The sequence below is a fragment of the Megalobrama amblycephala genome, linkage group LG21 (genome assembly GCF_018812025.1).
Source record: "Megalobrama amblycephala isolate DHTTF-2021 linkage group LG21, ASM1881202v1, whole genome shotgun sequence".
Lineage (NCBI taxonomy): Eukaryota > Metazoa > Chordata > Actinopteri > Cypriniformes > Xenocyprididae > Megalobrama > Megalobrama amblycephala.
Window position 1 is genome coordinate 23,909,444 of NC_063064.1, and position 25,276 is coordinate 23,934,719.

The 25,276-nt window shown below is 38.4% G+C and overlaps 1 protein-coding gene across 2 annotated transcripts in view; it reads left to right on the forward strand.

Moving 5' to 3' along the window:
- The window catches only part of sipa1l2 (signal-induced proliferation-associated 1 like 2), a 77,668-nt gene that overhangs the window by 32,820 nt on the left and 19,572 nt on the right, over nt 1-25,276 (forward strand). For both annotated transcript variants that reach the window (XM_048173440.1, XM_048173441.1), the window contains exons 2-13: nt 3,873-5,594; nt 5,733-5,860; nt 6,713-6,901; nt 9,725-9,899; nt 10,227-10,330; nt 12,596-12,753; nt 13,525-14,110; nt 15,618-15,892; nt 19,826-20,050; nt 21,379-21,516; nt 23,533-23,627; nt 23,881-23,987. In XM_048173440.1, coding sequence (XP_048029397.1) covers nt 4,226-5,594; nt 5,733-5,860; nt 6,713-6,901; nt 9,725-9,899; nt 10,227-10,330; nt 12,596-12,753; nt 13,525-14,110; nt 15,618-15,892; nt 19,826-20,050; nt 21,379-21,516; nt 23,533-23,627; nt 23,881-23,987 — 3,549 coding nt within the window. In that variant the 5' untranslated portion in view covers nt 3,873-4,225. The remainder of the gene's footprint in view (nt 1-3,872; nt 5,595-5,732; nt 5,861-6,712; nt 6,902-9,724; nt 9,900-10,226; nt 10,331-12,595; nt 12,754-13,524; nt 14,111-15,617; nt 15,893-19,825; nt 20,051-21,378; nt 21,517-23,532; nt 23,628-23,880; nt 23,988-25,276) is intronic.

Sequence of the window (25,276 nt, forward strand, 5' to 3'; positions counted from 1 at the left end):
AAAACCTTTAGTTCAAATATTCTCTCATATCTTCTGCTCTATCACACCCTGGGCAGACAGGGAGTCCTTTTAACTTCTGTGACTGTTGGAAATGATAGACGGGCCAATGTGGTCACAGTCCCTGCTATAGATCCAGCTGTCTAAATAGATTGGGTCAGTGTGTCTTTGCGGTGAGCGATGATAGCCATGATGAGCTCTGTTGTTTGGGCGGCACGGTGCATGTGAGCGAGCGTTTGAAAGCAGGGGACCGGCTCATAATGGTAATCGATGACCTGTACAGGAACTGCAGCTGGACAGAGGCCGTCTGAGGGGACAGGATTGGCCATTTGCCTGACTCTGAAGCCCAGCGGGAGATAGTGGGAGGGAGCCTTTCAGATGTGCAATTTGTTGTCCTCTCAAGCCTTTGCTATTGTGCTTGATGTGCTATTTCTCTTTCTTTTCTTGTTTTGGATAAGGCTGATTTATTGGGATCAAATGTGGTAATGCCTCTAAAGACATAGACACATCATTATAACACACATTTCCATTTATTTGAACAAAAATGTTCCCAAAACAGACATTTGTTGTATCCCAGGGTTCATAGTGATGTTGTATGTCTTGGAGGACAAACGGACCTCCTTCTGACATATGAATTTTGAAAACCACAGAGGATTCACAGTCAGATATGAATAATTCATGCGAGTTACATTTGTTGTTTCAATGATTAAGACGCGAGTTTAGATTTACGTGTTACCGAACACCGCTATAAGGTGGTGTAGATATTAGATGATGACACTCCTGAACTTCTAAACATGAACTCCATGAAGAAACATCCAGATCATATTTCACCCCAAAATCAAAATATGAATTTATATTTTGCATAGTGGAAATTAGGCCAATTTTAGGACCATTTAAAATTATTTAAAGCTGCAGTCCATAACTTTTTTTTGGTTAAAAATGATCCAAAATCAATTTTTGAGCAAGTACGTAACCAGCCAGTGTTCAAAACTATCTCCTTATCTTAGCTCGATTCACAACGGTAAGCTTGTAATAATGTTTTATAATAAGAGCGACATGGTGGATTTCCACGAGAAATTTAAGCATTAAGCGTCACATTCGTAAACAGAAAAAAGGAGTCATGATATACTGATTCACGAGCTAGGGAGCTGATTGAGACGCAGGGATAGTCACACAATGCTGATGTTGTTAACATTAACAATTTGAGAACAAAGGATAACAGTAATAATAATTTGCACGGTTTGGCATGATTCGAGCTAAGCGATCGTTAGATTTAATCACCATTGACAGCACGATTTATTGTAGGCCTGATGCTTTTTTCCTCAGTTGGTCAGAAAAAAAGTGGCAGACATGTTGCTTGCTTGTTCAGATGATATTTTCCAGTGAAAATCTTATTTTGGTTACGCACAATGCGCGTAACGATAACTATTCCGCATGTGACTGCAATCGCATATTTCAAACAGAGATGGCGACAAAGAGGAAAAATGGTGGACTGCAGCTTTAACACTTATTTTCAAAAATATTTATTAAGCAAAGTTAATTAATATTTTCCTCCCAAATTTTGTAAGGTAAAAATTCTCATTACATAATGTAATTGTTTTATTATAATTTTTTTTATTAGTAGTATTAAATTTTACAACAAATAATATCATGATATATTTGTAAGCTTGAATTTTAGAAATTTACTTTAAAACTAAAATAATACTTTTTTTTCACATTACAGCAGTGACAATTGTTTTTTCTCTGCATTATGATAATAAGAATTGTCATGAAAATGTCACCATGTAAAAAAAATCTCCTAAATTTGACTATAAATGGTCTATGCATTTAGAATGTGTGTGAAATATAATTTCTTATTTATTGCTTTGGTTTTGGGGTGAAAAACAATTCCAGACCATTCTTGGCAGTTTTCGTGAGATTCACCCTATCATTTGCCGGGATATCAAGGCTCTGAGTTGTTTTGTGAAAGAGAGCCTCCCTACATGTTGCTTTTTTCTCCTTTTAATATTTAACAGCATTCTTTAAAAATGAAACAGCTTGTCATTTGTGCACTTTTTTTCTTTTTCTGAAGTCCGATGCTAAGTTTAGCCTGACCAGCCCTCTCTGTTTACGCCATGTTCAGTTTAACCCAATGTTCAGTGCTGCTGGGAGTGTTTTTGATCATGGAACTTTTGCATTTTAAATTTTTGATTACACCCAGATTTTAAAAGCAAGAATACCTCTGCATTTCCTCTGGGAATGAACATGTCGCTTTGTGCCTATGTCCAAATGTCAATGGCGTATCTTTTGATGAATGTTTAACAGAGATTTCCCCTTTTGCTCTATCTAGATGTCAACTGAAAAGGAAAGTCATTTCAGAGGTGGAGTAGGCTATTATGTTACGATTAAAGATTGCAAAAACAATTGTTTTCTTTGGAATAACATGCACTCATGAATTGTGCACAATAGGACAGATGAATAAAGTGTAAAAGGTCAATTTTGTTTCCATGTTGACTTTAAATCACATCTCTGAATCCAAAGAATTTCCAGACTCTAGATGGATATTGCAGTTTGAAAACTAAAAACTTCTATGTGGTACACAGCTGGTGTCGACCTTGCCACAAAGATGTGTTTATTTCAAATTAAGGGTTAAAGGTATTGGGGTCAGTTTGTTTGTAACAGCCAGTCAGACAGGGCTGTGCGTCCAAAACACATTATTAATAAACGGCGGTTTAATCAGCTTGCCTTTCGAAGGATTATTTTTAGGTTGCCGAATTTCACAGCACGTAGCCTACCCGTGGCGGCGTCTGTCAGTACTGTAATTTTATACTCTTTTCCGCTCTCACTAGTACTTTATTTTTGGCTGATATGATATTGGAAAGCTCTTTCACTGAAATGCAGTCTCAGTGAGTTCACTGCACTGAGCCAGTAATTCTCCATCTTTTTTTCTTTTTTCTTTTTTCTTTTTTTTTGCTGCAAGACAGATTTTACATTGGATATTAAGTGGTGACCCAAAACAATGCTCAAATCAAATGAAAATGTTTAAAATCAAATATTTAAATGTATTGAAATTAACTTGTAGTTCTTAAGCCAAGTGCATTTGGCATAGATTTAAGTGACAAAGTTAAATTTACTTTCTGTATAGAGTTGTACGACCATTAATGTCAACAACAAAAGTTGTAAGAGTGTTTTCTCCTCTCTTTTAAAGGTTCATATTTATTTTACAGTCCTAGCAAATTATAATTTGTGATTAATTGATTTTATTAATTACATTTAGCATTGTTTCTTTTCCTTTTGAGAACCACTGAACTCAATGAGAGATCTTTGATTTGAATAACAACATTTGAATAATTTGTCATTTTCATTGTAAAATTCATTCTGATTAAATACACCAGCTTGCATCCTCTTTGGTATTTGTGAAAAAAGGACATAAAAAGATGGCCATCTGTCTAGTACTTTCAAATGCAAATTATGTAAATGAAACAAAAAATGCATTTTTTTTTTCTTCAAAATTTGTTCTTGAAATAATATTGAATATCATTATGACTTTACACTGTAGAGAAAGTTGTTTGAATCTGTTCTGCTCTTTATCACTGGTAGTAGTGTGCATAGATCACTAATGCTTTTTCATTTAGATGTTTATCTCTAATTAGTCTGTGCATGAAGGTCAAAAAGTGGTACATTTGTTATATAGAAGAATGACATGCATTCAGGTGAAAAAGAAATGTGCTTTCTGAATAGACATTCAAACCCTTATTAAATTAATTGGCCTTTTTGCTGATGCTTTGTTCAGTTGAGGATTTTGAGTGCTTTGCATTCTTTCAAGGTCACATTGGTATCTCTCCCTCCCAAATGGATTCTCTAATGATCTCTCTCTCTTTCTCGTTCCTTTCCAGAGCATCAGAGAGATCCCACCTGGCTTTGTTAAGCTTACATGGCTGTGAAATGACCGTATCTCCTGCTTGCCCTCCTGTGGAGTGAGCAGTTGTCCTTGACAGTGAAACTGAGATAAAGAGTCTCATTCTCCTCCTATGGATTACAGACCCATAGGTCTGAACACCCTGACGTGGGTCAGTCATCATTCACAGACTTCTCCCTGCGCCGTCAAGCTCCTTCGCTATTGCATAAAATGCTGGAGTTGGAATTTCTGTTCTGGACAATTTAATGTCAGGTATGAATATCCCTAACTTTAGGACCAGAGATACAGCAGACGAGGCCGTAGAAGTTTGAGAAGCGTCTCACCTCAGAGATGCAGACTGATGATCTATTTGCCAAAAAGCTTCAAGCCTTGAATGGGAATATGGGACCTCCTGGTGCAAATACACAAGGAACACCAGCAGTGCCCAAGATGGGGATACGTGCAAGGGTGTCAGATTGGCCACCGAAGAAGGATGGCCACGGTCCACCACCCAGGTACGACCTAATGACGTCCTTCCAGAATGGACAACCCAGTCAACTGGCAGAAGATGTGGTCAAACAAAGCCCAGGTTCTCCTCCCAATGCCAGCTTTCTGGAGACAAAATATGGTCTTGGTGACCTTCTGAGCCACTCTCCTGGTAAAGTTCACCACGCTCTCCAGAAGAGGAGCAACAGTGATGTCACCATCAGTGATATAGGGGCAGAGGACATGGATCAGACAGCAATCAACCCCAATACAGGTGCCACTTTGCACAGAGAGTATGGAAGCACATCCTCCATCAATCGCCAGGGTTTGCCCGATGAAGGCTTTTTTGGCAATCTAAAGGGTTTCCAGCCGGAAATCTCGGAGCAACCGAGCGCACCACCTCCGCATGGCTTTCCAGAGTTCCGTCGGTTTCCGGAGACCGCCATTTCTCCAAGTCTCCAGACTGCTGCGCAGATTGCACGGGGGGACATTCTCTGCATTCCCAACTACTCGGACTATGTGGACAGTTCACTCTTCTACAGTCGGGAAAGGGAGAAGTCCTTCCTACAGCGGCAGAAATCCGAAAAGGGCGAGACGTCCATATTCCGCAGGCTGAAGACTATGAAAAGCGAGCAGCGGCAACTTAGTGAACACGACGATTGTAGTAGACATGGTCGTCCATTGAGTTTCCAGAGATGCTTCGCCCACTATGACGTCCAGAGCGTACTTTTCAATATAAGCGAGGCTGTTACTAATCGTGCAAACTTAGCACGTCGGAAAAATATAACCACAGGGGCTTCTGCAGCATCCCAACACCAAATTGGTGGGGGAATGGACAGTCCTGACCCCTTGTCTCTTTGTGAGTCCCCTTTGGACAGTTGTGAGGAATTTGGGCAAAAAGCTTGCACCGATCCTGACGAAGGGGATGGGAAGAGTAATGGTTTGGTGCTGACCTGCCCGTACTTCCGTAACGAGATTGGTGGTGAAGGTGAAAGGAAACTGAGTGCCACCAAACCAAACAGTGGACCCCACAACAATGTGGGTGATAATTATACTATTGAGTCAACTTTAAGCTCACACTGCACCAACGCGGGGGTTTCTGTCTTGGAAATGTCCCGTGAGAATTATGCCTCTCGTGAAAATTATGCTGTTCCACGGGATTGCATTAAACGCTACATCATTGAGCACATTGACATGGGTGCTTACTACTATCACAAATTCTTCTTCAACAAAGGTATGTTTTACAAACTAGACCTTGATTTCATGGGTCAACACAGTAGTGCTCTATAGTGATTGATGATCTCACTTAGTAACCAAAATAACTGAGTGTATCTCCCACTGTATAATGTCGACCCCTCTCTTTTCTTGATAGAGCACCAGAACTACTTCGGTGTTGATGAGAACTTGGGCCCAGTGGCAGTTAGCATTCGGAGAGAAAAGCTGGAGGAGGGGAAGGAGGGCCCACAGTATAATTATAGGGTCATCTTCAGAACCAGTGAGGTAGGACGGCGCCTATAAAACACTGTTTTACACACATCATTTAACAGACCTCTGTAGATCCATTGGTCTTCGAGCCAGTCAAGTTCAGGGGTTTCCATTAAGGAAAGGGTGGCAGATATGTCAAAATTTATTGTTTCAATTAGTTCAAATTGTTTTGCATAAGTGCAATAAAATGTTAAATAAACTGAGAAAGTTTACTGCTTGTTTTTACAGACAGTTCTCATTCATTTATAATTGATTTCCACCTTCCCATTAAGTCCATTTCCCAAAGCTTTTACATCATCTCCTCTGAATACAAATCAGAGCTGCCTCAATAATAGCATTGATTGTTTTGGAAATCAGCTTAAGATGGATGATGCCTTTGGTGTGCTATTGATTTTTTCCATGTATGGTGATATAAATGACCTCACTGTACTACATGATTCTCACCACTGATGCTATAACAGTCCCAACCAATAAGGCTTTCAAAATGGCACGAGATCTTTCATATGCAGCCTGCCAGGGGTTTTCCTAAGGGTGACTGGATAGTTTGCTGAATTGGCGGTTGAGCGTACAATGGCCCTCTTGCTAAAAGCCAAAGCGTTACTTCAGCATTCGCCACAGTTAGTTGAACTCAATTATTCATCGAAAAGGTTGGCAGGGCATGTCGCTGGATTCACCGCCATTGACGAGGCACTCTTAGAGAGTGCTTTGCCATTTGAGAGACTAGAATGGTTTCTCCATCTGTTCAGTAATAGGATTCGAGCATGCCGTGTATTTCATTTAATGGATACATTTGCTCAGTTCCGCCATCGTGAACTCTTTCTTTTCAATGAATATAAACTTCTCTCTCTTTACTCTGTCCATCTTCAGCTCACCACTTTGAGAGGCTCAATCATGGAGGATGCCGTCCCCTCCACCGCGAAGCATGGGATGTCCCGTGGTCTCCCTCTTAAAGAGGTGCTGGAGTATGTAGTTCCAGAGGTCAACATTCAGTGCCTCAGAATGGCCATCAGCTCACCTAAAGTCCCAGAACAACTGCTGAAGCTGGATCAGCAAGGGGTAAGTACAGTACTAAAAGGTCTACAGACAATTTTAGTCAGCAGCATCCAGGACCAGAACTATTGATTTTATGAATCCAAAATATTAGAAGGGTAGAAGACATTCAATTTTAAGCAGTGTCCTGCTGTGTTACATGCCACATTTTATAATTCTATAATTTGCAGTTATGATGAAAAAAAATTATTCATTAATTTTGTTTTAATTAATATAATTGATTAATCTAATCAATTGCAGTTACATAACCTAAAGTATACAGTTTCCCTTATACAGTTATGACCATTTTAATCAAAAATTTTGAAGTTAAACATAATATGTCCATTAACTTTGTTATTCCAAATATATGCTTCTTTTGTAAGTGCAACAATAAGCATTTCCCAAAATACAGACAGGCTGTAAAATAACCGTACCACCGTTTGGACAGTAAGAGACAGTTTGGCTAACACAAAGTGACAGGAGGGAAGAAACCTTCATTCTCCATGATGATTCATTGCATACAATGTACAATGTTGTGAACTGTACATGTCTGCAAGGCTTGTAATTACTAGGACATAATCAAGTGGGGGTTTAAGAAACCATCAATTATATCATTCATACGTCCCTTTCGCTTAGTTTTAATGCATACTGATAAAACCAGAAACAGATGTTTTAAACTTCTGCCGATGATGTGACGTCCTTTTGATTATTTTGATAACTTAAACAAGATTGAGCTTGTAAAGTAGTTCCTTTGGGCAAGGCGCCTATCAGGTGCTGCTGATGGCCTTACAACATTTCCGTTTGAGGGTTCAAATTTCAGGTGTGTCAGGATGAGACAGTGTTTTACTAAAGGAACCTTTTATAAAAACAAAGATCCAATTACTTATTGACAGACCCAGACTTGCACTTCTCAGGCCAAGAGTGGAACAGAAAGATGAGCAGTTTTGTCACTAAATTGACTGAATGAAATCTGAGAAGCAGTTAAAGTCTTGATCGATATTGCAGCCACACGACGCCCAGAGGGGAAAATCTGAACAGTAACCCTGTAGAACAATGAATGCATTGAGTGCAGTTAGACATCAAATTAATGTTGGTAATTATTTCAAATTGTATTTTGTCATCTCAAATCAATCAAATTCAATGAATACCTTATTAAGGACTTCCTTATAAAATGATGATTCAACTATTGTCCGCCCTTCCAGCATTCAGATAGAAGGTAACTAGTTTTCAAGGCAAATTATTCAGCAAAACCACAGAAAACATCACCATGGCAACCACCTAGCCACACATAACAGGCCACTTGACCCGTCTGAGACGCTACCAACTGTGACCAGCAACACTTAGAGTGAAAATGAAAGAAAATCATTGCTCGTCTTATGCTTTCTTGAGTCCCCTTTCTTCATCGCCTCTCCCAATTCTACCCCCTCTCTGATGGCTTTTTTTTTTTGCTCTTTCTGTCTAGAGACTTTATGGCACAAAAGCCAAAGCAATTGTAAGAATAGCTCTAAAATTGCTTTTACCATTTTTAAAAAATTGGTATGGGGTGAGAATTACAGACAATTACTGTAGACCTCTTAAAAATTCCTGTGTCATTGTAAACCAGCTTTCTTCAGACTGTCACCAGTTCAGCATTTCCTATTATTATGATGTTAAGTATCATATTTTTGACTTTTGACATTATCTTTTAATAATTGTCCAAATAAATGCTTGGCTGTACTTTTTGTTTGGCTGTCTGAAGCCTACGTCTGGTTCCATAGCTTCTTCCTTTAGTTTCTGGCTGATATGTGAGTCTCATACATAATGCAAAAGTGGCATCTGAGGCCAGTCTGCATGTCATTATGTGTCAGGCTTTTGAGTAGATTGATAGCACTTAACATGACTAGATCACCAACTTGTGGTAGACGATGTACTGTATATCACCATACTATAATGTGCTTTAAGAGTGCTTTTGATGTTTTCCTGTAGATTATGTTACTGTATTCTCTTGTGAGGTCATTATAGTTTTTTAATATTATTATTTTAGAAGCACTTTGAAATTGATTGTTATGTAATAAATCCTGCCATGTAATATGTAAGGGACAGTGTTGTTATTTTTAACTGAAATATCTTTTTCGTTAAGTGAAATAAAATGGAAGTAAAAATATAAATGTTAAATTAATATTAATTAATAAAAATGTAAACAAAAATGAGAAATGTTGTCTTGGCAACTAACTGAAATAAAATAAGTTGAAATGCTAACATTATTCAAATTAAAACTGAAATAAAAATAAATTAAAGCTAAATGACAAAAACACATAACAAAATGACTACAACTTAACTGAATGCTGAAAATATAAAATTAAAACTAATTCAAAATATTAATAAATACTATTAAAATATATTATTAATACTAAAATAACACTGGTAAAGGATAGGCATGTCATTATTGCAGAATAAATGCAGAAAGGATAGTCAAGACCCTGATGCCAAGCAGTGATTTTCTTTTTTTTTTTCTTTTTTTTACTTATTGCATAGTTTGTTTAAATTATTTTATTACATGTAAAGAATGATACAATGTGTGAAAGGATCACAGTGTAGATGATCAGTTTTCAGGAACAAATCAATTGTACTGTACAGTGTAATGTTCATTAAAAATATAAAAAAAATAAAATAAAAAAAAAAACACAATGCAATGCAATAATTGGCCAATATTTCAAAAAGAGCCATTTAATAAATGTAATTAGGGCTTTGCAATACACTGTGAAGGATGTAATAGCTGGCTGCTACTTGAAGGGTGATGCACAGAAAAACTTGTCAAATATCATTACGATGATTGAAACTGATTGTGTTTTTACTCTATGAAATTTGTAGCTGAGTTATCAGCACAAAGTGGGCATCCTGTACTGCCAGGCCGGGCAGAGCACAGAGGAGGAGATGTACAATAACGAGAGTGGTAGTCCCGCACTGGATGAGTTTCTGGATCTATTGGGTCAGAGAGTCCGACTGAAGGGGTTCAGCAAGTACAGGGCACAGCTGGACAACAAAAGTAAGTGCTCCTCTCACCATGATATCTTCAAAATGTTTGAATGTTTGATCCACGTTCACTGCTGTGAATCTTTGACAGGCTAGAAAGCTACTTGGCAGCTTCAGCTTCATTTCTGAAATGGGTTTTGTTAATGCCATATTTGTTCTCGGTCAGTGCATATAGGGCATTGGACAGTTTCTCATAATCTCTCATCTGTCCAGATGAGCCATTTGCAAATTAATATTGAACTGCAAAAGACTAATTTCGTATTTTTATTCGTCGTGAGTGTAGGTGTCTTTTTAATATACTGCTTTTATACTCATATGTGTGATCACATGTTCTGTGCAGCGGACTCCACTGGAACTCACTCTCTCTACACCACCTATAAAGATTTTGAACTGATGTTTCACGTCTCTACAATGCTGCCCTACACGCCCAACAACAGGCAACAAGTGAGTTGGATACATTTCACACTTATTCCCCTTCTTTTTATTTACTCGTTGTCTTGTTCCAAGTCCATATAACTTATTTTGATATTTTGAAGGCGTTTTGATAAGATGTCTAGTCTGTTAGCCGTCACATGACTTCAGAAGATGTTTAAACTACTTTTAAAGTGTCCTTTTTGGAGCTTGAGAGCTTCTAAGCACTGTATTCTTTCATTATAAGAAAAAGAGCAGCGTGAATGTTCAACAAATTATTTTCTTTTGTCTTCTCTAGTACACTAATGTTCAAAAGTCGCTGTTTCCACAAATTATTAAGCAGCATAATCATTTTCAATATGGATAATAATAGGAAATGTTTCTTGATCATCAAATCAGCATATTAGAATGATTTCTGAAGGATCATGTGACACTGAAGACTGGAGTAATGATGCTGAAAATTCTGCTTTGTCATCACAGGAATAATTTACTTTTTACATTTAAAGGTGCCCTCGAATGAAAAATTGAATTTGTCTTGGCATAGTTAAATAACAAGAGTTCAGTACATGGAAATGACATACAGTGAGTCTCAAACTCCATTGTTTCCTCCTTCTTATATAAATCTCATTTGTTTAAAAGACCTCCGAAAAACAGGCAAATAGCCATCGCTATTTTCATTTTTAAACACTGGCAGTCTGTATAATTCATAAACACAACTTCATTCTTTATAAATCTCTCCAACAGTGTAGCATTAGCCGTTAGCCACGGAGCACAGCCTCAAATTCATTCAGAATCAAATGTAAACAATATAACAGTATATAATACTCACATAATCCGACGCATGCATGCCGCATGCATGACGAACACTTTGTAAAGATCCATTTGAGGCTTATATTAGCTGTGTAAACTTTGTTTATGCACTGTTTAAGGCAAGCGCGAGCTCCGTGGGCGGAGAGCACGAGATTTAAAGGGGCCGCACAGCATAAATCGGCTCATATTTAATGATGCCCCAAAATAGGCAGTTAAAAAAATGAATTTAAAAAAATCTATGGGGTATTTTGAGCTGAAACTTCACAGACACATTCAGGGGACACCTTAGACTTATATTACATCTTGTAAAAAAACGTTCGATGGCACCTTTAAATTGTAGTGTAAGTAAATTATCACGACATTTTTATATAAAAGGTAGATATTTAACATACATGTGCTTTATTATTTCATTTATTAAAAACAAAAAAGCAGATAGTTCAAGATAGATCTGCCTTCCTGCTGATTTATGCACACTTGAATAAGCACCTGGTCAAATGAGATTCAGGTCTGATCACTTACTCAGTCCTGTCTACAACAAGTCTTTCAGCCCTCGTCAGCTCTCTGTTCAAGTGCCTGGTCTTGATCTGTGCATCTTTACAGACCTCACAGAGCCCAGACCAATTGTCCAGCATCCTGCTAATTGTAAACACTTCAGCGGGCAGGCCACGTTGTCATGGCAACCGTTTGAATGCCCCATCTTTTTCGGAAAAAAACGGCTCCCTTTCCAGTTGCCCAGACAAGGCACAGATTTTGTCTTAAGCAGGACATATCAAGGATGATTAATCAGAAATGTGTCATTTTCTGATGCATTTAAGATGTGAAAGGCTGTTCTTATTTTTTTCGGTGGAACCAATTTCAAAAGATTTATTTCCTTCATCCGCTGTATTTTTCAATGGATGGAACAATCCTAATAGAGTCTACCGCAGATTAATTTACCACTGTAACAGCTTTCCATCAATGACTTCCTGAAATCCCCTTGGCTAGACTGAACTCAGTCGGATAATGAAATTGAGATTTGTGCTTTTAAAAGAAAGTAAAGGAGCCATTGTATAGGTCTTTATTTGGCTGATTTATGGGATTTGTTGTTTTCTGTCCATAGGATCATAGTCCGATATGGATAATCTTAGAATATAAGCTGGTGAAGATCTCCACAGCTTTGAGCTTTAGTTCAGTACACCTCTGATCCCCATTTTTTTTTTCTCTCTCTCTGCTGACAGAGAGATGAGTTCAAGGGATCTACAGTAGACTACAGCTAAACCTTTACATTTACATGTTACTTAAGCTTTCTTATGAACAGTTATTTTTTCCATTTTATTTTATTTTATTTTATTTTATATGCAATGCAATGCACATATTTCTACTATTGGGCAGTATTTTGAAGTTTATTTTTGCTTTTGGTTTCTGATTAGATGGCTGTTAATGTAACTAGTTTCTTTTTAAAATGTGCACTGTGATGACTTTCTACCTATTATCTGTTCCCCTATCCAGCTACTGAGGAAGAGGCACATTGGAAATGACATCGTTACCATAATTTTCCAGGAACCAGGAGCATTCCCATTCACACCCCAAAACATACGCTCTCACTTTCAACATGTCTTCATCATTGTCAAAGTCCACAATCCTTGCACAGAGCATGTGTGTTACAGGTAAGATGTAAAATATCAATTACTTATAATTTTCAGCCTAGCCTGTTCAGTAAATGCTTCTGTTTTCCAAGCATGGTGGTTTGGCTTATACATGTGTCTAACTAAATACTGTTTTTAAAGTCATGCCCAACCCATCTTGAATAAATCCAATTTTGTAAATTAGAGATTTCATCTTGGTGGGATGGGGGGCGGAGGCAGATGAAGATGCTTTCCAAACAGCTTGGTGACAGTCAGATTTGACCTCTCAGAACGATAGGGAGGATTAAAGGATAAGATCGAAGGGAATTCAATTTCCAGACTTATTTACTCAGTGTGTACCTCTTAAGCTTGTTCAGCGTAACATTGCAGAGAGCTGAGGAAGGCTGGAACCTGTCTCAAAGCAAAATTGCCTGTCTCATCTTCTGAGCAGATCTGTGAGAGACTTCTGTAGCAAGATTTCAGAATTGTTGTCAATGTTGTCAAGTCAAATGGAAAACCTTTTTATATGCGTTTTTCTCCCAGGAGCCATGTGCTTCCTACCTTGCATATTACATATTAATGTTGAATGTGGAAATACTATCTCCTTTTATAGCTTAGTATGTAGAGACCCCTATATGAAATATATTTATAAATCTATTTTACATTACATTGTTCAAAAGTTTCGGGTCATAAGGTTATTTAATGTTTTGAAAGAAGCCTCATATTATACATTTTTTAGGATTCTGCGATGAATAGAACAGCATTTATTTGAAGTGACTAAAACTCATTTCATCATATTTCTTTATTCAATAGTGTTGCAGTTGCCAGATCCAAAGATGTGCCTCCGTTTGGACCTCCCATACCCAAGGGAGTGATGTTCCCAAAGTCTGCCGTTTTCCGGGACTTCCTGCTAGCCAAGGTGATCAACGGCGAAAACGCGGCCCACAAGTCTGAGAAGTTCCGCGCCATGGCGTCACGTACCCGCCAAGAATACCTTAAAGACATAGTGGAGAACTTCACCGGTGCAACGCCTGTGGACGCCTCAGGTGCAAAATTCAGCTTCATCACCCTTGGCGCCAAAAGGAAGGAACGCAGCAGGCCAAGGAACAATGCTCATCTGTACAGTACGGGAGCCATCACATGGTCGGTGGTTGCCCGGGACAGCTGCCAGTCCACCGATATCGGTTGTTTGCTGGCCATCTCCCGCGAGTTTGTGGCGCTCATTGAGGAAGCGTCCCGGGAAGTGGTTTTTAACTGTTACTGCAAGGACGTGATTGGTTGGAGTTCGTCCTCCATGGTGGGCAGGGTGAAGCTCTTTTACGAGCGTGGCGACTGTGTGGCGTTTTCCGTGCAGGACGGGTGCCCAGAGGAAGTTCGAGAGGTCGTACAGCGATTAGAGGTATGAGTAGCCAATCCAAGAGGAAAGATCAAGTTTAATCTAAGCTAAAGCTCAGACGAAGCTTGCCTTTTACTGTGAATAAGTGAGCAGTGTTGGTATACAGGATCAAGTTTCTCTTGCAATCAGGGGCCAAGGGTAAATGGATTAGCATTAGAAAGGCAGAAAGTCCATGTTAGAGCAGATTACAGTACCTTAGTTTACCTTAAGCTTTCCAGAACCATTCACTTTATTCACTCTGGGATAAGTACATACATCAACACACACCTTAATAAAACAATATTAGTTCCACTTTTTGCTTTATTGCCACCCTTTCATGCTCAGTTGGGCCAGACCTGCAGACTGGCACTTTTTACAGTGCACTGGAGGGTTAAATGGGTGTACAAGCTGTTTATGGTGATGGACCCAGTCAACATGTGTGGTCCATTCTCTTTGTGAGATTTGACAGCTTGTAAAATACTGTGCTTTAACTGTTCACAAGCTCTTAAATGTGTTTTTTGCATTGGGTGGTTTGCTGTCATCATCATAGCATTTGTGCAGCAGACCATCAGCATGAAATTAAAATTCAGTCATCATTTACTCACCCTTGTGTACTTACAAATCTGTATGGCTGACTTTTCTTATGTGGAACACACACACACACACACACACACACACACACACACACAAAAAGGATTTTGAAAAATATTGTAGTTTGTTTGTTTTTGTCCATATAATAAAAGTCAGTGACTTTTTTGTACCCCATTGGCTTTCATTGATTAAAAACATTCTTAAGAATATCTTTTCTGTTTTTCAGAAATCAGTCAGTCATACAGGTTAAGAACAACATGAGGGTTTACACTTTTGGGTGAACTGTCCCTTAAATATTACAGTTTTGGTTCTGTTGTACATTTTAAGGATTTCAGTGTAAGTGCTTGGTTGGAAAAAAAGCTATATTTTTAGCAGATAATATGGTAAAAGCCAAACTGTGTCTGAATTGTTGAGCTACAAATCTTTTCTAACTTAAAAGAGAAAAGCTTAAACAGCATTTCTTTTTAACCACATCAATCTCTTCAAAGTGCTTTTGTTGTTTTGTGGGTGCTTAGAAAGGTGGCTCTTAGTAGCTTTGCAGAGTCCGTGTAAGATCAGCTTACCTGAGGTTTGCTTAAAACTGTTTATTTTCAGATAAAGTAGATGCTTGCAAAAGGTTTAAACTGCTATATCCAATATACGTTTATTTTAGGTTATGTCAGGTTCTCAGTTCGAGTTGTAGGAATGTGTTATTCGTGAGACACCTAGACTGTTGTGTTCTCCCATGTTGGTTTAACATTGGTTAATTTCATCCTTCAGAGACTTGGCCTCAGCCATCATCTATATCTATGCATACCTGCCAACCCATCTGCATGCTTACCTGTGCAGGACCTTCTGCCCATCATCACAGCATAGATTTTATCTTTAAACGTCGCTGAGGTGACCAAAAGCCTCGTTTCAGATGGTTAAAGTCATTACGCCTGTTCTGTCTTCTCTGCAGATGGTCACCAGGGGTTGTGAGACGCTAGAGATGACCCTGCGCAGAAATGCCCTGGGCCAGCTGGGCTTCCATGTCAACTTTGAGGGTGTGGTAGCCGACGTGGAGCCGTTCGGATTTGCCTGGCAGGCAGGACTTCGCCCTGGCTGCCGTTTGGTGGAGATCTGCAAGGTCGCTGTAGGCACTCTAACTCACGAGCAGATGATTGACTATCTGCGGACCTCCACACCTGTTACTGTGGTGGTCATACAGCCACATGAGGACGGCACCCCCAGAAGGTACAGTTTGTCCTCCATTTTCCATTGGCAGTTAAGCTTTTCATTCCCTATGTACTTATTAAAGGGATAGTTCACCTAAAAATGGAAATTATCCCATGATTTAGTCACCCTCAAGCCATCCTAGGTGTATATGACTTTCTTCTTTCAGACGAACACAGAGTTATACATAAAAATATCCTGGCTCTTCCATTTTGAAGCCCAAAAAAGTCCATTCATCTGAAGTAAATAAAGGCCTTCTGATGTAAAGAAAAGTATCTTTTAGGTTTTTGTAAGAAAAGTATCCATATTTAAAAATCTATAATACAAAAATAGCTAGCTTCCAGCAGACGATCGTTCGCATACTGCGCAAGTCGACCACAAGAGTAACCTTGACATAATGTATGACGTAGGATAGGAGAAGGCCTTTATTAACCCCCTGGAGCCGTATGGATTATTTTTATGATGGATGGATGCACTTTTTTTTTTTTTGGCTTCAAAATCGTGAGTGTCGTTCACTACCATTTATAAAGCCTGAAGAGCCAGGATATTTTTAAATATAACTCAGATTGTGCTTGTCTGAAAGAAGATTGTCATATACACCTAGGGTGGCTTGAGGGTGACTAAATCATGGGCTAATTTCCTTTAAAATGTGAAAAAAAAGTTCATAATGCTGAATAGATTACACATTTTTGTTTATTACTCAAAGACGCATAATGTGTTTTCTTTTTTATGGCCACATTTACAAAAACAACCCTCAAAAATGAACCTTTACTAAATGTAACTCATGAACAGATGGGTCACACCAGTTACTTATGGGTAAACAGAGGTCAGCTTCTGAAGAGAAGATTAATCCTCTTGAGATAATCTGTGAATGATATGATCATAGTCTGATTGTGTTTTTTATTTTTTTATTTTTTATTGAGGCTTTACATGAAAGCACTTACAGCAAACTGTCCTGAAATAGAAAGTGACCCGGAACCCTGTTGAACTTTGGTGAACACGTGCCTCATGTTCTGTTTGCTCATTTCAGAAGAGCAGAGGGCTTACCAAGAACATCTGAAGGCAGAGATTAAAGTGACCCTCTAGACTGTCAATAACTGGATTGACTTTTATCGCCCCCTGCAAGGCATGAAAGCCACAGATATCAAGCACTCTGTGCTCTTTGTAAACGCAAATTTATAGAAGATTGCTTGCACTTGCAGTTGACTTTAGCTGCATCTTGGGCAAGTCGTTTTCAGAGAACTATAGTTAACAGAAGCATGTCGGGACAAGTCAGGGTTGTATTTGGTTACAGATCAGGGAAGAGAGTTTAGCAGTAATATTGCAATTGGATGTCAAAAAGAACTAGAGATGTCTTGAACTGCATAGTAAATGAATAGACCTATTTTTTTTATTCGCAAGCCTTTGTTTGTAAGACACTTCTCAATTCCAGGAATTTGCGTGTGAGAGTCTAAGAGCGCATTGGTCTCCATAGAAGGACTTTCTGAAGTACTGTATCTCATTGTAGAGGCTGTGAGAATCTGTCTTGAGAGCCCTCGCCTGTTCCAGCTCTTTGCTCGAGAAGATCACCAGAGATTCTTGTTTCGGAAGTGTTTCAGTGCGTGTGGTCGGAACAGAGTGGGTTAGATCGGAAACGCATCATTAACCATTAGTGAATCCCGCTGGTGTGGGCCGGACTTGTGTTAATTTTTTGTTTGCTCTTTTGGTTTCTCCCTCTCTAATAACAGCCGCCACGGATAATCACGGCAAAATACAGTACCTCATTTATCTGATACCATTTGTCATCTCATTTGCGGATGTGTCTTTTCTCTTGCCAAACAGCCCTGCAGTGATTATCTTTTAATATTTTCTGCCAATTTCACTCACAAAACCATCCCTTGATGCTGAATTTTGCATTTCACTAGCACTGACGGACTAGAAAAATACTCTAGATTAATACATTGGAATGGATTCATAGAAATAGCCTGGCTCTAAACACAGCTAACAGTTATTTACAGTGGGGTCCAAAAAGCCTGAGACCTAGTGAAAATGCCTCTATTTTGCATTTTTCTCATTTAATTCACATTTTTGATTACAAATTATATTTTAGAATAACAATTTGAGTTATAATTTGAATTGGAAAAATGAACATGAATTTCAGAATTTTCTAGTGTTTGGTTACATCTGACCATCTGTCAGATGATCACATGATCAGTTTCACTAAGTTGCTTCAAATTATTCCAAATCCTAAAACGTTTTAGCTTTAATATGCTTTTAAATCCCACATTTTTCACTGTGGTCTCAAACCTTTGGACCTCTGTTTGTGTACATAAACATCAACAGCTGGGAGTTATCCAGTCAGCTCAGAGGCGTGATCCCGCTGTTGGGGGGGCTCTGACCTGTAACTCAACTGCCATGATAATCCTCATTCTTTTGATAGGAGCGGTCTGCCCCCACAATGCCGCTTTCAACCTCTCAGGCGTTTCAAGGCTAATTAACTATGGTGAAAAAAATGTGATCCACCGAAAAATCAGGTTAATCCATAGTATTTATGTGATTAATCCCTGCAGGCTTTTCTATAATTAAATATGTTGTTGGGTACATGTCGTGCTATTGATATAATGCAAGTTGTTTCTAAATGGAGATAATCTTTGAGTTAGCTCAAGTAGGCGCCCCATGAACATGAAACACACATTATGCTCGCCATCACAAAACGTATATGTCCTATATATCTTAGAAATGGTGTAATGATGCAAATAATGCTAGATTTATGTTATGCTGTTTAAAGGAGCAGGAATTTCTGCTTGCTTACCTGTAGATGAAAGTTCATATGACTCAACCTGAAAAAAACAAATCAGTTTATGACTGTTCAACATGTTCAAAATGAGTCACTAAATAACATGCGTGGTCATTTGAGTCATTAGAAATAAAATGTGTGGCTATTGTGAGTGATGTGCGACGATTTGAACTAAAAAGCCCCTCGTAATGTATCAAATGGTAATACTGTGGTAAACTGACATACCATTTTAATCAATGATTATCATATGGATGGTGTAAGGTATTTACATACTGTATAATGTTTTTTTTTAAAGAAATTATACTTTTATTTAACAAGGACATTAAATTGAATGTTACCAAAGTTTTATATGCCAAATAAATGCTGTTCTTTTGAACTTTCTATTCATCAAAGAATCCTGGTTTCCACAAAAATATTAAGCAGCACAACTGTTTTTAATGTTAATCATAAGAAATGTTTCTTGAGCAGCAAATCAGCATATTAGTATGATTTCTGAAGGATCGTGTGACACTGAAGACTGGAGTAATGGCTGCTGAAAATGCAGACCCTGGACCACAAAACCGGTCATAAGTCACATGGGTAAATTTGTAGCAATAGCCAACAATACATTGTATGGTTCAAAATTATCGATTTTTCTTTTATGCCAAAAATCATTAGGATATTAAGTTGTTCCATGAAGATATTTTGTAAATTTCCTACTGTAAATATATCAAAAATTAATCTTTGTGAGTGGATATGCATTGGACTTCATTTGGACAACTTTAAAGGCGATTTTTCTCAATATTTTGTGTTTTTTTTTTTTTGTTTTTTTTTACTTTTTTTGCACCCTCAAATATTGTCAAATATTGTCCTATCCTATCCTAGCTTGTTTATTCAGCTTTCAGATGATGTATAAATCTCAATTTCAAAACATTGACCCTTATAACTGGTTTTGTGGTCCAGGGTCACATTTATTAAAATGGAAAATAGTTATTTTAAATTGTAATACTATTTCACAATATCACAGTTTTTACTGTATTTAATAAATGATGAGCATAAAATACTTCTTTCAAAAACATTAAAACATTTTACCAACCCCCTTAGTGAATTTATGAATATAGAATGGTATTACTATGATACATGTCCAAAAAAAACCCCATGGTAACGTGTAAAAACCCATGGTAATTTGTGTTTTTCAGAGGTGCCTCAGAGCTGTATCGTGTCCCAGTCGTGGAGTACAAGACTCTTGGTACCGGTCCTGGTTGGCACAGGATGACTCACGTTCCCCAGGGGCTGCCGCTGTCTCGAGTTTCTCCCACTCAGGGTCCAGATCGACCCTCCCCGGGCCAACAGATGTTCCAGTACGCGCAAGCTGCCATCTCACGCAGCACTTCTTTTGATAAGAAGTACCAGGATGGATCCAGGTAGGAAATATGTGATAATGTCATTCCAAACACTTAAGCTGCTGCTTTTTTATACTCATATATAGCTGTAATTTCACTGGTGTATAGTATCACGATCCAAATGTCAATACTGTCTCTAGGCCTTTTGTGTTCTAGGCTGTGTCTCCTCTCATGGTTGATATTCAGAATAGACAATACCCAGTTTTTCTATAATGCTGATTGATCTGAAAATCAGTTTTACATGGACGGCTAAAGCAAAAGCACGCCTGAAGTCAGACACAAGGACAAGCATTTTTCTGGCTCATAATACATAATGAAAATTGATTAATTGGGTGTTATATTATCTCTCTAAATAGTGGACTGCCTTTGGAAATGTCCAGGTCACATTTCAGTCCAAAAAGGAATTTGGTCTATTTATAATTTAATTTTTACCACTTACTTTATTAAGTAACGTTACATATAACATTATTTTAATGAGTTACCCCACAATTCTCTTATTCTCATTACTGTAATAATGTCTGAATCCTGTTTATTTTTTATTAACTCAACATAAAAATATTACTTATTAAAATCATTATACTATTGATATATAGCATATTATATTGTATTAGAATAGTTGTTTTTTATTTGGTCGCCACTGTGAATATGTCAAGACAGGTAACAAACATCAACACCTCGTTTTCATTGGGCTCGGCAAAATAACTTTTATGGAACAATAGTTCATATCAGTGATGTTTAATTATCCAGACATATCTCAGCTGACATATCCATTGGGAAATCCCAAAAGGGAGCACATAGAGGCTATTAAGGATGATACATGCCACCCTCTGGATTAGAGAAAGCAAAAAAGTACAGAATGATCATGTTGAAGTCTTATGTGGCATTGATTCGCTTTCGCATTTCTCAGGAGACGCCTTTCAGGGTGAGCTAATTGGGAACTTGATTTTCCGGTGCTGTAGACTTGGGATCCCTTCATAATGTGTGTCTTCTTGTGCAATTGAAAGACTGTGTGTTGCATGCTTGTGTCTTCACCTTGTCTGAAATGCACACACCTTTGCGGCCTCTTCACCCAGGCTGTCATCCCTTCCTCTGTTGGGATCCGTGTTGCACATGGCATGTCACTCCTTCCTGGAGTATGTTTCTCTTATTTCCCCTCTGGAATGCACAGACGTTCCCAGCCCTGGAGACACGGGGTCCTGCTATGAATAGAATCAGCTCCACCACTTTTTTTTGACAGTGTTTCCTCCCTCCGGTCCAGAATATGAATGAGTCTTGTTGCAGTGCTCTCATTGCGTGTGCTACCAGAGCTTTGATTAATGAGCCTCTGCCCTGTGTTTGCCTCGTTGCAGGGTGTTGCAGGACTTCGAGATGGTTCAGAGTCCTTCTGGAAATCCCGGCCAGCACTACTGCAGTTCTCCCAGTAACCAATCAACCTCCAGTGACCCCGGTCCCTGCGGCACATGGGCCCAGAAAGCCAGTTATGATGGGTAATGAGATTCTGTTCGCCTCAGCCTTGTAACTCCGAAATCAAAGAGCCCAGCAGGTTTAGAGGTTATCACAAATGTCCAATCATTTGAGATTTGGTGCAAATCTTTGGTGCAAACAGAATTAAAGTAGGATGTCTAGTATGAGCTAATATTTCGTGGCCAGCTTTGTAAACATCAGCTGTTCATTCACAGACAGACGCACAACACTGGAGGGTCTTGAAACCTCCCTGCCCCACCAATGCTGGGATAGTTAACAGTGACCTCTACGTCACCTTACTTTAAACAACTGTTTTATATCATAGATTTTTCATTTTATTTTGTCTGCTGAGGTCTGCGTAAAGTGTTGGTAATGGTTTTCTTTGTTCCAAATATTAGACAGGTTCACAATCTGTGCTTAAAGGGTTAGTTCACCCAAAAATGAAAATTATCACATAATTTACTCACCCTCAAGCCATCCTAGGTGTATATGACTTTCTTCTTTCAGTCAAACATAATCAGATTTATATATAAAAATATTCTGGCTCTTCCAAGCTTTATAATGGGAGTGAACAATAAAGGGATAGTTCACCCAAAAATGAAAATTTGATGTTTATCTGCTTACCTCCAGGGCATCCAAGATGTAGGTGACTTTGTTTCTTCAGTAGAACATAAATGATGATTTTTAACTCCAACCATTGCGGTCTGTCAATGCATATCAATGGAAATTCCATCTAAAAGAGTCAAAAAACATGCACAGACAAATCAAAATTAAACCCTGCGGCTCGTGACGACACATTGATGTCCTAAGACACGAAGCGATCGGTTTGTTTGAGAAACCGAACAGTATTTATATCATTTTTTACCTCTAATACACCACTATGTCCAACTGCCTTGAGCATCCGGTTGATGAGATCTGAATGCACTCTGATGCTGGAAGTGATCGCTCACACTTATTGACATTGCACGCGAGAGATCACTTCTGGCATCAGAGCGCATTTTCAGACCTCACCAACCGGATGCTCAAGGCAGTTGGACATAGTGGTGTATTAGAGGTAAAAAATTACCTCTACCGAAATTACTATCCCTTTAACCGAGATTTTGAAGGCCAAAAAAGCACATCTATCCATCAGAAAAGTAATCCTTACAGCTTCAGGGGTTAATAAAGGCCTTCTGAAGTGATGTGTTTTTTAGGAAACATATCCATATTTATAACTTTATAGACTATAAACAATCACTAGCTTCCGGTAATGTCAATCCACGTGTTCACGAGAGAGTCGAGTTCCGGCGTATGATGTAGGAATAGCGTTAGTTTAGGTGAGAGTAGACATCTCTTGCGGTCCAAACAAATAGGGCTGGGCAACAAACTCTTGACATTTCTCTTTAAAAATTCTCAGTTTAGACTTCTAATTTGTGATACGTCATGCGTCAGTTCAAAGTTCACTCTTCCGCTGGAATAAATTCGCATACAGAAGCCAGTGATTCTAATATATAAAGGTTTAAATATGGATATTTTTCTTGCAAAAATGCATCATTTCACTTCAGAAGGCCTTTATTAACCCACTCGAGCCGTATGGATTACTTTTATGATGGATGAATGTGCTTCAAAATCTTGGTTACCATTCACTCTCATTATAAAGCTTGGAAGAGCCAGAATTTTTTTTAAATATAACTCCGATTGTGTTTGACTGAAAGAAGAAAGTCATATACACCTAGGATTGCTTGAGGGTGAGTAAATTATCATCATTTCTATTTTTGGGTGAACTAACCCTTTAATAGTGCTGCAAAAATGTGATCAGGAACTTTGCAGACGAATCACAGCCACTTTTCTGAACATTAAAGAAGATTTTAAAATTCAGACAACCATTTATATATCTTTTAACTCAAAAGATCAAGGACAGTTTTATTTTTATAATATGACCCCTCCATATGAAATGTATTGATACAACATGCTTGGGTTGTAAAAACACAATATCATTAATGTCTATGAATAATGCCAGTGGACCTTTACACCACAACGATATTCTGCTTGTACCATAGATCACAATCACCTGCCCTTCATGATCAGCCAGAAGAAAAAGAGGGAGATGGGCACAGAGATGGAGAGCACAAGCTGGAGAGGACGCGGTCTGCCGGTATGGAAGCATTGTTTTTCTTTCAAGCGCCAATGCAGATTCTTGCAGAAACTTCATTAGTTACAATTGACTTACAGAATTTATTTACCTACTTTAATTGACTGATTTACTTGTTTTATGAATTTAACAAGCTGCATTAAATAACGCTGAGACATATTCTATTAATCATTTGGTTAAGATCTGATCAACTAATCGGTTTTAAATGCACAGTGCTCCAATCAATGTCATGTAACAACACATCCATTATTTCCAGGATCACCTTGCATACCAGAGGCCAAGTGGCACATCCCATCCACCAAGATCCTGAACCGAGGTCTACAGAGACAGGGGGCCAAAGACTCGCCTGGTAAATTTCCTCGGGTAAGTAATCAATCAGTTGAACTATAAAAGGGTTAGATCCAGTCTCTGATTTGATTGAACAAATTTACAGGGACTTGTTTCCTTCTGCTTGTCTACATTTGCAACATTGCAGGCAGCGGTTTCCTAGTTTACATATTAACTTCTGGTTATTGGAGCATAAGCGTCTTCATGATACAGAAAATGTCTTGTACTGTACAGCAAAAGGAACATATGTTAACACATGCATTCGCATGTCTGTCGGTGCAAGTGTTTGTGTGTTTATATGTGGCTGATGGGTGCAGTGACCTCATTAGTCAGGAACGTGTAGTTGGCAGCTTTGCAAATACACCACATTTCTCCATGTGGGAGGGTAGTAGTGGAGGGGTGGTTATTGGTTTGGAGGAAAGGGGGGCTGACATCTATGGCAGATGGCTCATAGTGTCACATCCAGTCATGCAATCCCTGTGGGAATTGACGTAAGAAACTGGACTCCATCACAGTTACAGGACACTACACTGTACATTCTGTATTGCCTAGTGCACTGGGTAGCTCCAACGTCAGGTACCTGTGCATCAGGTGAAGTACAAATACACCAGATTTATCAAACACAAAAATGTCACCCTACCCTTGCTGCTTGCAGCCGATGTTGATGCTAACGGCAAGAAGTAACTTCATGCGTCATGTTTATCTCATATTACTTATCCAAAGCCCTTCATTCCTCCATTACTTGATTCACAGAACTGACACATTCGCTTTAGCCGGAGGGGACATTCGGAAATGGTGCACCATAGTAGATCTTCCAAAGCAAACCATGCATTAAAGTTTAAAAATCATCCACTTTCCATTCATTTGAAAGGGCTTAAATTTAGATGATGCAATTTAACAGAATAATCAATTATTTATTTTCAGTGAGATTGGTTACAGTAGGTGGTAATGGCAGAGTGCTGGTTCTTCTGTCTGTTGCTGTTATTGCTTTTCTAAAGGCACTTCAGTTTTCCGGGGGTCTTCCTTCATCCATTTTTGTTGGATTGTATTGTGACCATGATGTAAAACGTTGCATTTCCATAAAATGGTTTGCCTGCCTCATATTCAGTGTGTCTAAGCACTAATGATAGATTTTAAAAAAGAAAAAAAAAATTCTGAATATATATATATATATATTTTTTTTTCCTCACTCCATACTGACTGCTTCTATCAAGAGTTTCCTACTTAAGGGATTGAAACATCTAGTTCTATTAGCTTTACTATATATATATATATATATATATATATATATATATATATATATATATATATATATATATATATAT